Source organism: Ammospiza nelsoni, chromosome 4 (genome assembly GCF_027579445.1).
Source record: "Ammospiza nelsoni isolate bAmmNel1 chromosome 4, bAmmNel1.pri, whole genome shotgun sequence".
NCBI lineage: Eukaryota > Metazoa > Chordata > Aves > Passeriformes > Passerellidae > Ammospiza > Ammospiza nelsoni.
In genome coordinates this window covers 58,260,722-58,273,870 of record NC_080636.1, presented here as the reverse complement: position 1 = coordinate 58,273,870, position 13,149 = coordinate 58,260,722, and the positions used below count along the sequence as shown (strand labels likewise).

Sequence of the window (13,149 nt, the reverse complement as noted above, 5' to 3'; positions counted from 1 at the left end):
AAAATTAACAGCCATGCTTTGTGATTGGAACAGGTCCCCAGTGGTACCCATCCCGTGTTGGCCTGCAACTGGAACACAGTGAGTATTCATATGGCTGAGTGCAGCCACCTAATGTATTACTAATTACCAATCCACCTAATGTATTACTAATTACTAATCCACCTAATGTATTACTAATCCTCTGGCAGATTCTCCTCCTCACAGCATTGCTCTCTCTATATGTGTTATTGGGTGAGCAGTTGGTACATTCTCATCAACTGACATCAATTATTACCTTACTAGTTTTTCTCATTAGTAAAGGAACCTAGTGGTTTTCATAACCACTGAGATGTTCCAGTCTATGATCACACAATGAAGACAAGCAGTTTTAAGCCCATTCAACCCCTTCCTTCCCTCACTGCATTACCTGTTTTAGTATTTGCTCACTTCCTCACCAGAAGTTGCAGCTGGCTGCCTCTGTGTCAGTCCACAAGTTCTTGGTGGACATGGCAGTGGAGGATAAAGCTGCCAGAGGCTGTTTGGTGTTTGGTCTGTGGATGTGTAGAATTGCAAAGCCGTAAAAAATGAGGCTGGTGGGTGCTCAATTCCATCAGCACCTGATGGAATCTAGCACCCTCACTGATGTAAACAATCAACAAATGTATATTGAAAAGGAGACCATTCACAAAAAGCTAAGAGGTGTTGCAGCCATGGCAACTTCCTGTGCCAGTGGCTGTTGGAATTTTCCAATAGCCAGCTCACTGCCTATATTAAAAAAAAAAAGGCAAACCAAATATTGTTATTTCATGTGTCCTTCTGTATACTCTAGAACCATTAGGACTGAAAGCAGATGCCTCAGAATACTGCAAACAGTAATGTAATGCTCAGATACACCTGGTCTGCCTGGGTTAGACAGCCAGAAAAGAAATCTTGGCTTGTGAGCCTTTGCCCAAGAGGTTGCATTGATCATCAGGCACTGCCTGCTGTAAAACAGCCTGAGAATGCAAATGCTTCAGCACAATATGGCAGTGAGGGAGAGGCTGTGCAACACAGACTTTGCCATTAGTCCTGCAAGCCAGAACAAGAGTGCCCTGTGGAGCTGTCTGTGATTGCATGGCCTGTCTCTGATGGGCCACTTTGACAGGGACAGCAGTGCACAGCTGTCACACACTGCTGTCCTGTGTCACCGCAGCCAAACGCTTCTGTTAACATGGGAAGGGAACAACCCTCATGGAAGAGCTCTGAGCTGCTAACATGGAGAAGAAGTAGCAAGCCACCAAAGGAAATCAGAATCCAAGCTGGGCCTACATCTGGAGCACTAGCAGGGCAGCCTCAGCACTGTGCTGTGCCCTCAAGAGAGTCCTGCTGCTCACACCATCTCCTCTTCCATTTCTGTCACTGCAGACGGGCCCTTTTTGAAGGATTCCATCAGCATCCAAAGCCTTGCTGTCTCCTCCATCATTACACTGTATTTCACAGATCTGGGTCAGCAGGTTGGTTGGACCACAGTAAGTATGTCCTTGTAACAGTCAGCATGATACATCTTAATGGGCCATATGTTTTGGCATCAGATTGCTTCAACTTCCTCAGCCTGCGCTTCCTTATGTAAAATGGTGTAATTAGATTATCAGCACTCAAAACAGAATTAAATGGAGAGTGAGCCAAGTTATCAATATGCTAACTCTGACTTCCAATTAAAGATTAGAAGGGGAACATAAAAATATTGCCTGAGGAAAAAAACCCAATTTTAAAAAACAGTTTTAGCTTATCTTGGGCTCATATGCCTGTGCAGAACTGTAGCCAAATACATTAATTTTCTGAAAGACTCCTCAGCTTTGAAAGTGGAAGGATATTATAAAGAAAATATGGATCTCTAGTAATCCTGTTACTAATGCAGGAAAATAATTGGATGGAAATACCTTACTCTTTGTTCAAGCAAAGAACAGTTCTGACAGAGGCCAAGGATTCCAGGCAGAAAATGTCCAGCCAGGCTCAAGAGTAAAAACTGTTGAATCTCCTTGTAAAACAAAAGCATTTTCCATTACAATAGTACCTGTATTATGCTGTATGTAGACCTGGTTTGACTGTAGTTATTTTCCTATAAGCAGCTGTGGGAAGGTCAGAGTGTTGAGAGAAAGGCAGTACATTCCACTCCAATGGGATATAGGGAACTCTAACCCTACAGCTCCTTTGGGAAAGTGAGAAGTGGAAGATTAAAATTCTTTCACAGCCCAAAGACAGAAGACAGTAGAAGGGTTTGAAAGGACAGTGAAGGAATGGGAGCAGAAGAGACCTTTCCAATGTCCTGCAGCAGGCACATGTGGAGGAGCTGAGAGGAGTCTCACAATCACTCTGACCAAGCTTTTGCTGCAGTTTGCATGTAGAGCTGAAGTAACACACAGCCCACATCTGTACACCAGGCAATGAGATTCCCAATTTCTCCAGTGAGAAACACAGGTAAGATAGAACTACAGTTTCTGAAAGCCAGAAAAGCTATGAAAAGACTACTTATTGCAATGGAAAGCAAACCACTGACTGCTTGCAATTCCTTTAATGAAGTAAGTGAGTTCTTTGCTAACTGGCATAATTGCTGTGGTCAAATTATTAGATTCTTACCTCAGGCAGCCCACAGATCCCACCCTGCTCACATGAGGGGACTACAAGCCACTGTCCTTCCCTTGGCTGTGCCTACAAGGATGGAGCTTTTGAGTGTCAGGTGTTTGAGCAGCTTGCAGGTGATAGTCCCAGTTCCTCTCTCCCACAGGTCTCTACAGGCTAGGAAGCATTCCTACAAGACACTTGGAATGGACATGCTGCTTTACAGTTCCTTGTCTGTTGAAACATACACTCAAGGTGAAGGTTGGTGCCACAACAGTAACCCTTGACCTGGGAAAAGCCAGCCTCTGGATCGGCTCTATAAGGTCACATATCCATCCCTGTTGCACTTCTCCCTCTCCTGAGCAGCACAAATTCTGGCAGCTTTTAGTCCCTGTGAAGAGGAACATGACCTGTGTCCATCCTTCCCAGTTCTGAAAGGATCCAGATCCCCAGGGGGTGACCAGCAGTTTACTTCAGCAGAGCTAGAGCTTCTCCCACTGTGTGACCTACCTGTTTGAGTAGAGGTCTGTGAGTTTACTGAGGCTTTACCCCATCCTGATTAATGGCCTGCTGGGACCACACTAATTAATGCTAGTCCCGTTTCCTTCACGAATCCATTCCACCACCTCTCAACCATGGAATTTCCTTGCTAAGCAAAATTGTGATTACTGCAGCTTCCTGTTTGCTACAATTAAGTAATCTGCAAGAACCTTATTTATTCTCTCTTTTCCTGGTGGTTTATGTAGCCTAAGACAGTAACATAACTAAAGCTTAATATCCCATTATAAATACTGCAGTTATGACCAGGAGTAGGTACTGCAGGCAGTGGCATTTTTTTATGAGTTAATCTGCATGCAAAAAGTTGACTCTGTGAGTTTTTGAATATTCATCTTATCTCGTTCTGCTCCATAGTCTAAATTGTCTCCATTCTCAGTGGGAGAAATCTTCTTCCTAGCCACGTCATTTAAACAGTCAAGAGACTTTTATTTTATAGTTAGTCTATAGCAATAGAGAAAAGGTTCACAGAAGACTGTATTCTAACAACAGCAATTAGAAATGCATTTGTACACAGGATGTGTAGTTTTACTGCCATTTTTACTGTCTTTAGATCTCCTGTGCTCCCATCCCCCTTGTTGCTCTACCAGATTTATGCACACAGTGAGGGAGGCTTCTGATTTAAAGGTTTGACATTTAAATAAACAAAACACAGAATAAAAATATTCTTATCAGCAAAATGATAGCTAAGTTACAAAGGGTCACATTCAGGTCTGGACTTCAGAAACAGATCCAGAAGGACATGGAGACATGTTGGTTCTCCAGAGGTCCATGCATTGGGCATAGGTCAGTCTAGGGGAGCCCTCAGCACAGAGTTGGGTTTTCTGGGGCTCTGTCATCTCACTGGAGATCACACCTGAGGGCCAAGAACACCAGTGCTGGGAATTTGCACCAAGACAATGACTTCTGGTTTTTAAAAGGGGAGAACAGAATTGACCTCCACCTCCTGGGAGCAGCACCCTTTGCAAACATGCTGTAAAATAAAAGGTGATGCTGCTGTCTGTTCCCAAACAAAGAATTTGTGTATCAATAAGTCTGGGAAAACCAAGACTTCCCTTTTGGAGCATGGACAGTCTCAGATTTACAATACTTGTCACACTCCACCTTGGCAGCTCAAGGCTTTGTTGTCTCCTGTTGCCTACTTATTCCCTCTGCCAGAGGCTGGCACCTTGCAGGAAGGATGTCTCCTCCTCCTCCTCCTCAGCTTTCCTAAAACACTGTAACACAATGACCACAATATTTCTGGTGTTTTGTGCTGTGAAAGGCCAGACTTCCCCCAGGCTCACACTTCCCCTCAGCTCTGAGATTGGCTGACCAGTTTTCAACAACTTCTAGAGGCTGGATTGCTCTGATGGGGGGAGTAGGACAAACTGGGGTGAGGGATTTGTGATTCTCCTCCACTGGAACAATTATTTGCCAGTCTCTTTTGAGAAATGAGGTTCTTTTCTGGGATAAAAGTAGATATTCAACCTCAGCTGGCTCTTTTAGAAGAAAGGAGGCCCTCAAGGCTGATTTTCAGAATATAATTCAGGGACAAAACAAAACCTGCTTCTTAGTACCATGAAATTTGCTAGAACTCTTGCTCTACTCTCCCTTCTTTTATATAAAACAAATATTACCTGAAACACATAATTTACTTCTGCACAAGGCTTACCAATTTCTTCACCCTGCCTGGAGGGCATAGCTGAGGTTTGCTGACTGATGCTGCAGAGATACTAATGGGAGCTGAGTTTATAGCTTTGTTCTGTATGGCCCTGTAAAGATTTTACCCCCAGGGATGTTTGAAATTCCCACCACTGGAGTGATGGCTTTTATTTTTAATCTCTATTCAATTTTGGGTCTAAGCATGTTTGACAGACACCTCTTTTAACATAATTGCAATGTGGCATGGTGACTTTTTGAAACATTGCTGGTGTTTAACTGCTAAGAATACACACTGCTGCTGTAGTGAAAAGAGGAAAAAACAGAAAAAATCCATTCTTCTGGCTCAAATTCACACTGCTGCTAAAACTTTCCTTATTTGAGCAAAGATTGCAATTTCTGATTTATCAGCATCTGTTGTCCTGTTACTACCTGGGCCAGCTACCAAAAGGATCCAAATAGAACTGAGAAAACAGCATAGAACTGAAAAAAAAAATTTACAACCAAGCCTGTGAATTTTAGAAGAATAATCCTGAAACACAGTACTTCAGTAAATATTTTTTGTTACTGTGATTTAAAATTAGGGGTTGCTTAAGTACTTTGACTCCTGAGTGTCTTAAAATAGTAAAGCTGGCAGCAGAACTGCTCCACTTCAAATTTTCCAACGAAAAAAAATTCTGCTCAATTTAGAAATGTAGAGGCTAATACTACTTTAAACCCAGGAGCATCTTTGAAGTCTGAAAACCCACATTTTTCATTAATTCATCTGTTCTCTCCTGGCTGGCAAGCAAATTTATCACCAATTCAGACACTGTGGGAAATGAGCAAGAGGCCAGGAAGGGATCTGTGTGTGAAGCTCTGTGGTTATGCACAGCAGGTGTGGGCAGGGGGAGGTGCTGCTGTTCTCTCAAGGGGAAAGCAGTATTTTGGTCAGTGTGGTTCGCCCCTCTAGCACCAAAGTTTTTGGTGCTGTTGGTGAGCAGGGGAGCAGCAGTTTGCTCTGTCTGGCACAGCTCAATCCACTGGTCCTGTAAATGTGGAACGGTCCCAAGGAGTCAACGGGATGATTCTGATAGGAAGCAATTTGCATATTGATGGGTTTGGAATAAAAACCAGCCAAACTGCTGCAGACTCATTTTCTCCACCTTTTCTATACAGAGGTCAGACTTGGACTCGCCATGGGGAACAACTTAAGATATTTTCCCTAATTTGGGAACAGAAGAAGAGATTTCAGTAAAGGTTTATAACCTCTCAATGGGATGTAAAAGTACAGACAATTACAACCGAAGGAAAAAGAGAGGATCTGAGGATTTGAAGAAGGGTGAGGACTGGGAATCCCAGCAAACTAGTGAGACAGTGTGAAGGTAATAAGAGTAAGAAAACTCATATTATCATAGCTTAGGAAGGAATTTGAGGTCCAGGTAAGAGAGAGAGCTGAGGATCTGTTTGATGTAGAGGAGAATGTCACTGAATATGGTTCTCAGCAGGTACATATCAGGGTTTCCATATTTTGTGGCCAATTCAGACAGAATTAGTTGTGGGACTGGGACCCTAAAGATTGAATATCACACTCAGGGAATTGTGAAAACCTGACAAACTTTGCAGAAGTGCCAAATAAGCTTGAAGTTTGATTCTGTGTGAATCTGTGGGTGGCCTAAGAACAGCTACAAAAAAGTGCCAAAGACAGAAAAATTGTCAAAAGGTTTTTCATTGCTAAGCCTCTTGGATCAATAGACAATTTGGTATAGAAGATGATCTCCAGGAAAAAAAGTCACTATTTCCTTGACAGCGCATTTTCCAACTACAATTATTTGCAATGCAAAGCACCTCTGTTTTACAGCTAACAATTTGTACTTGGCAGAGGTCTCTGCTAGAACACACATTAAGTGTTGCTCTACCTTGGTACACTTGGCCAAGTCTTGAGCTGATCCCAGTCAAAAGCTGAGGACATTTTCAAACATTGTGACCTCTCACAAAGGCAAACTACACACACAAGATTGCTCTTATTTTTCATTTAATTAAGTCTAATATTTTTCAGCCTCCAGGGTTATCAGGAGAGAACAGCTTGCCTTTGCCTGATTTCTTGCCATGGTTTTATATTGTTTGTGCCTTTCCTTGGGCCACACACACTTCTGGCTCTTTGTTACTGCCCAGTGGCAGCATGAAGTGAACTGATAAGGGAAGAGGAGATCTCTGAAACTGCCCAGCTGGCTGATTTGGATTCCTCAGATGCTGCTTCTAATGATGCAAACAGTGTTGCAATAATTTCTCTCTGTTCTCAGCAACAAGTGCCACGATGAACCATGCCAGAGTGTCAATTTTTCAGTTGCCAAAGGGAATTAGGGAGCTGCTGGAAAAATTAATTCTGAGGGTTCTAGTTACTGTTAAGCAAAGTAAAGACTGAAAGACCTATGCCTAAGTATTTATAGGGATGCCCTTGAGTTTTTACCCCTTTGAGTGCAAAAAGAAGGTAGGGGGAATTCAGTAAACATAAGCAGAACAAAATGTTTCTTTCAGTTATACATAATTTTATGCTTAAACCCTTCCTGCTACTTAAGGAACAAAGAGCTGCCTGATGTACAGAGCTGGTAAATGTAGACATTTTCCTATTTGTATTCAGCGGAACTAGGGAGGTTGACATTTTGTCAATCTATGCAAATTGAGCAGTTCTAGTCCCTCTAGAATGCATAAGCCTGGCACAATTATTTTGTATGGGGAATTTTGCCTGACCCCATCCAGGGTGTGAGGAGAGCACAGAGAAGAGTGAACCACAGGGTGAACCAGTGTTCAGCACAGAGAAGCAGAGACTGAACCAGTGTTTGAGAGGACCAGGTGTCCCTTCACCCAAGCCACTGCCCTGGACAAGTCCCTGAATTTCTCTGTATTTCGGCTTCCAAAACATTGGCAAGGAAGTAACAGCATTTTCCACTTTGCAAAGTGCTTTGAGGCTTCTGGACGAAAAGCAAAGATAAGGTTATTTACAATAATCAGGTGTTTAAAAAGCATTACTTTGTTTACATGTCTACATAGCAGATGACAGACACATTTTAAAATGTTGCACATTTTAAGGCAGATTTCAAAATGCTGTCAAAGACCTGGAAAGATTTGGCAGCAAATGTGAACTCACACTGGTGTTTGGTTACAAACAGAATTTGAATTCTTCACTGAATATGTATCAGTACAAACACATACAACATACATGTATGTGTATGCATAAGAATAACATCTGTTAATTTGCAGTAATTTTCCATTTTGAGTAAGAAACATGAAAGGGCTTGTAGTCTCATGGAAGAATGTTGACCATAGTAAGAAGTGGTCTGATGCCATGGTTTCAGACAGGTCAGTCTTAGAAGAGAGGAGGAAGTTGGGATTTCACCTCCCTTATTTCACCGGCTTGACTCAGGGACAAACAGCATCCATTGCTGTTCACTCCCCAGCTCCTGAAACTGGCCAGAGTCAGCTGCAATTTGCCTACAAAATCCTACAGCAAATCCATCCCTGTCTCTGGTATTTGCAGTAAATATTGAGCAGCAGCCTGAAATACTCATAGACATGGAGTCCCTACAAAATCTGCCCAGACAAGGGAAGTTTCAGGTGCCCCTCCATGCACAATTTAGGTTTTGTAGAGTGGATTAGTCAGTTCCATGAGAACTGGAAGAAAAAGTAATTGAATATTCAAGCAGCCCTTAAGAACTGTATTACCTGATGCAAAATTGCTGCTGCTGTGGATTTTTGCAAACATGAAAATACAAAACTTTTACAAAGGTGAAGATTTAGGGAAGGTGCTAAAATTATGCCATTATCATCCCCAGGTAACTATATGGCCTTTAATGAGGTTACAAAGTGTATAAAGTAGAAATTAAACTAGAAATTAATGATGTTTCTTAATGATCATTAGCTTAAGAGTACTTGTGGCTGGGATTGTAAAAGGAGTCTAAGGCAGTTATATGCTGAGTTTAAAGTGATCTGGGGATTTGGGAGGATTTAACTGCCTGTTTCTCTTGGGTTTCTCTGAAATCCCAGCTGTGCTCTGTACACTCACACACAGCAATGGTCTGTCTGTCTGTCTGATAGCAGCAGATCCCCCTCTTTGTGCAGTATGTACTGTGCCAGCCTGACCTTGGCCCAGACCTGCAGCTATGCCTTTGTCTCACATTTATCAGAGAAACTAACCCTGTCCATTAGATAATTTATATACTGCAGCTGCTTTTCCATCAGAGTCACCCAGGACATGACTGAGCTGCTTTGTATCTCTTGCTGGGCTGAGGACTACAGACAGTGACCCAAAGTCATTGTCCTGACTGCAGGCATTACCCTCATCCCATGCCCCATGCTTCCACCCTGACATCCCGTGGGCAGTGGAGGAGAAAGCATCACAAGCAGCACTGGTGCCTGGGAAACTGGCCCTACATGGCATGGAAAGAGCTGCAGGAAAGGGATCAGTGGGGAAGAGGCTCTATGGCCTTTCCTCAGCTCTGCTGCTTGTCATAAATGAGACAATGTGAGCCTATGCCAAAAGGCAACAAGATAGGGCAGGCCATAAACATTACAGAGAGGAATTAGCTATACCCTCATATGAAGATAGTAATATGTGGGCAGTTCATTTATAAAGATTTGGTTGGACTTTTTTCAGATTCCCTTCACTCCACTGCCTGTGTTTACAACTTCCTTTTGTCCTTTTCTGCTGTTTCCCAGCCAGTACACATACATGGGACTTTAACTCACATCAAAGTCCCTTCCACTCTCTTTGGCGGACCTGTTGGGACAGTGTCAGGCACTATGTCAGCCCTAACAGCCAGAAAATCCTTCCAATATCCTTAAAGAACTCCTTTCAACTCTGCAGCATCCATACCTTCCTAAATATACCTGGCCTGGGATTTGAATTCCTGGCTGTTTCTCTGTTCAGCAAGGTGTTCCTGGCACGATGAGCTGGATAAGAGATAAAAGAAGCAGGTACAATCTCGTTTATGCAAGATGGTTTGCTGATTTGCAGATTAGCTCTCCTGTATTGTTTCACCTTTTGTTCCATCATCTCTTGGATGATGGAAACTCCTACTTAGCTCTCTTTTGGCTGGTTTTGGATCTCAGTTTTGATGTTTACATAGTAGATATTTCCAGTTTAGGTGTTACTGAATCATATCTCTGAGGACTGATAACTGAGATTATTAAAGAAGCCTAATTTTAGCACCCTGTATGCTGACCATGCTGGGGAGAGTTTTGATTCCAGAATACTTTCATTTAAGAGCACTTTCTCTATGTTACTGAGAATAAGAGGTCTACAGGGTATATATTTAATGTCAGACACTGGAGAGGAGAGAAGGAAGGTAAGAGAACGGGACACTGTGCAAGATTTGAAGAAGAGTGTACAGAAGTGGAAAGAAAAGACAATCTCTTATTTTCTCTCTTCAGAGAATTAATGATGAGCTCAACAGTTAAATCCTATTGAGATATGCTCATTGCTATAGAGACATACTGCTACTCCAGGAATATATATTTGTGTTTTATGGATCACCACATTTGGTTGCACCCAATACATCAAAATAATCTAGGCAGGACCATAAGATGGTAAAAAAAAAAAAAATTCTTCTAAATATTGGGGTTTGGTGTGTTTGTTTGTTTGTTTTTGTTTGTTTGTTTTTCCTTTTTTCTTTTTACAATTCTACAAGTCTACAATTCTAAATGTGCTCTGTGTTTTAAATGACCACTTTTCAAAAAAATAAAATGATATTCCTTTTAAGAAACAGCAAGCTACAATGTTATTACTTTCAGGCCTTTGTTTAAAATGTGTTTTTTTTTTTTTTTCCAGAATGTGTCAACAGGGATTACTGATTTTGAGCACCTATAAAAATGATGGGTTGAACTGATCCTTGACACAACAAGTAACTCCCCAAGCCCAGCAAATAGTCAGCTATAGGATGAGTATGAAGATTCTAGTTAGGCTTAATTGCCTATAATCATTGAGAATCAATAGTAAAAGAATGGTGCTTGCCCTTGATTGCCAGTGGGTAGAACCAATAATTGTAATGCTGTGTTAATTTAAGACTACTTTCTTGTTCACCTGCTTGAATTAATGGGAATTTCTAGCAGTTTCTCTGCCTGCCTTTCTGAAACTTGTTTTTCATTTATGACAAATTTAAAATCAGTAGGCCAGAGAATGACAGCAGTGATCACAGCATGGGAGATGCAACAGAAGTAAAGAGTCTGAAGCTTACCTAAACTAAAGGACAGCAAAAACTACTGCAGCAAATTGAGCCTCATCCTCTAAAACAAAATGTTACTGATCTTAACTATGTGCCAGTGTGACTCAGTTATGAAAGGCAAACACAGTCCTGCCTGCCCAGAGTGATTGCAAATCTCCTGGCTGACCCTGCACCACTGCCTCCACATGGGTGATGTGACAGACACACAGACAAGGCTGAACCCTGTCTCCACCCTGATGCTGCTCCCCATCACAAACCCCAGCTCAAGAGCTCTCTCAGCTGCTTCTCTGAATTGCTCTCGTGCATCTCCCCTTCCTACATCAAACCCCATCACAAAGATTCTGTTATCTTGTGTCTGGAGCTTTGACTTTTAAAAAGAGATTTTTTTACTAAATCTTGAAACTCTCCTTCTCCTTTCAGCATCTGAAATCAGTCAGGGGGTAAGGGGGGAGCACTTGGTGCAGTGACAAGTAAACACAACTTGCTGCTAAGTCCTGCCAGACTCCTCCTGGCAGCTTTGCAATGTGCTTGTGCCAAACAGATGTTGAAAGCTGGCAGTCACGGATGTACTTTGTGGTGCAGCTCATGGCAGAGAGAAAAAGCTCCACTGAACAAAGCAGCTCATTCCAGGCTCTTCCCCTGACCTGCTCAGACCACATTACCTGCACCTCTGTCCCCTACACCACCATAGTCTAGATTTAGTCTGTTAGGTTTAAATAGAAAAGGCCATCCCTTACAGTGTCTGCAGAGTGCCAAACACAGTGGGCTCACATTTTGGAACAAATCCATACAACTGCTATCAGGACAAAATTCTAATAAGCCCTCGGCTGTGAGGTATCCCACTATGAGTGCTCTTGCACTCCTGGATTAAATATTTTTGCACACACACAAACACACACCTGCTCTTGGGATCATGCAGAGTCTAAACGGAGCACAGGAGTCACAGTGACACTTGGAACGAAAGGGAATTTGATGTTCCCCTGGTAGAGTACACTTAAGTCTGTTGTTACTTTTGGAGACTGTCCCGCTATGAATAGATAAAATTTCAAAATGTTTCCCCCTGTAACAGAGGAAAAGGGAACCTAATTGCCAGATATTCCTGTAGAAAACCTTTCTCTTTCAATGTTCTTCCAAAGAGTGATTAGAAGAACAGCCTGATGGGGAGCCAAATACTAGTTCTGTAAAAGGTGGTCTGAAGTTAGTGTTGCTTCCTTAAGCCACAGATGTTTATTCATTACAATTCTACAGCAGTGCCAATAGACACCATAAAGCCAAATAACCCAACAGTTATAAATCTTTCTCCTTGAAGCAATGATAGGCACTTGAGATACGATTTGCCAGTCCTCGTAAATGTGTAGGGCTACAGCACTACCATTTTATTCTGGGATTCAGTGCAGTGGTCAGTGACAGGTGATCAAATCTAGATCTCTCATCACTCTAATGTAATTTTACTTCTTCCATTTGTGTGTGGCTTAAGAATGTTCCCCAACAAAAACCAATACAGACTGTACCCAGCCAAAGTGAGACCTTAAAACTGAGGGTGGCTCATGTCATCTCCATGATTCTGCCTTCTCTCCCTGCCCCTCCTTTCAGCTCTCTGTGCCTAGCAGGGGTGACAATGGTGAGATGAAATGGTTTCTTCTTTGTGTCTGTCACAGTAGGGCAATTTGTCCAGTCTGCCCACCACAGGCTATTTTTGCTGGTGCCTACACAGGGAGGAGAACCACACAGTAACCAAAAAAGAGCTCAAAGCACCATGCAGGCTGGTCCTGTTCTTCCATCCTCCACCAAATTTCAAGCAATGATAGCCTCCCTTCCAGATGACTCTGCAAGCCACCAGGATTCAAAGCTGTGTTTGTTTCTGTCATGCCTGGTTGGCTTTTAACTGATGTACCACTTAATTGCAAAAAGCACTGTCAGAAAGCAAGCTGCCTTCAGTTTCTTGGCTTTGTTTCTCAGTGTTATTTAGATTCCAAATAGGCACTTGATGGCACAGCCAAAAATATAAAGAGGAGATAACTGTGATTTTGACCACCTTTCATGAAGCATTCCTGACTGGGTTAATGTTCTGCACAGAAACCTATCTCTCATTTCCTAGATGGATTTTACTCCTTTGCTAAAGAGACTGCAGAAGAATCTCTTATGTGTCATTTAAATCCTGAAAATGAAGCCAAAA

At 42.3% G+C, this 13,149-nt stretch overlaps 1 protein-coding gene across 3 annotated transcripts in view; it reads left to right on the top strand.

Annotated features, from left to right (window-relative positions):
- Positions 1–13,149, top strand: part of TECRL (trans-2,3-enoyl-CoA reductase like) — a 58,704-nt gene that overhangs the window by 32,336 nt on the left and 13,219 nt on the right. For 2 of the 3 annotated variants that reach the window (XM_059471363.1, XM_059471365.1), the window contains exons 3-4: positions 34–78; positions 1,384–1,487. In XM_059471363.1, the coding sequence (XP_059327346.1) occupies positions 34–78; positions 1,384–1,487 (149 nt within the window). The remainder of the gene's footprint in view (positions 1–33; positions 79–1,383; positions 1,488–13,149) is intronic. The other variant, XM_059471364.1, reaches the window with a different exon arrangement.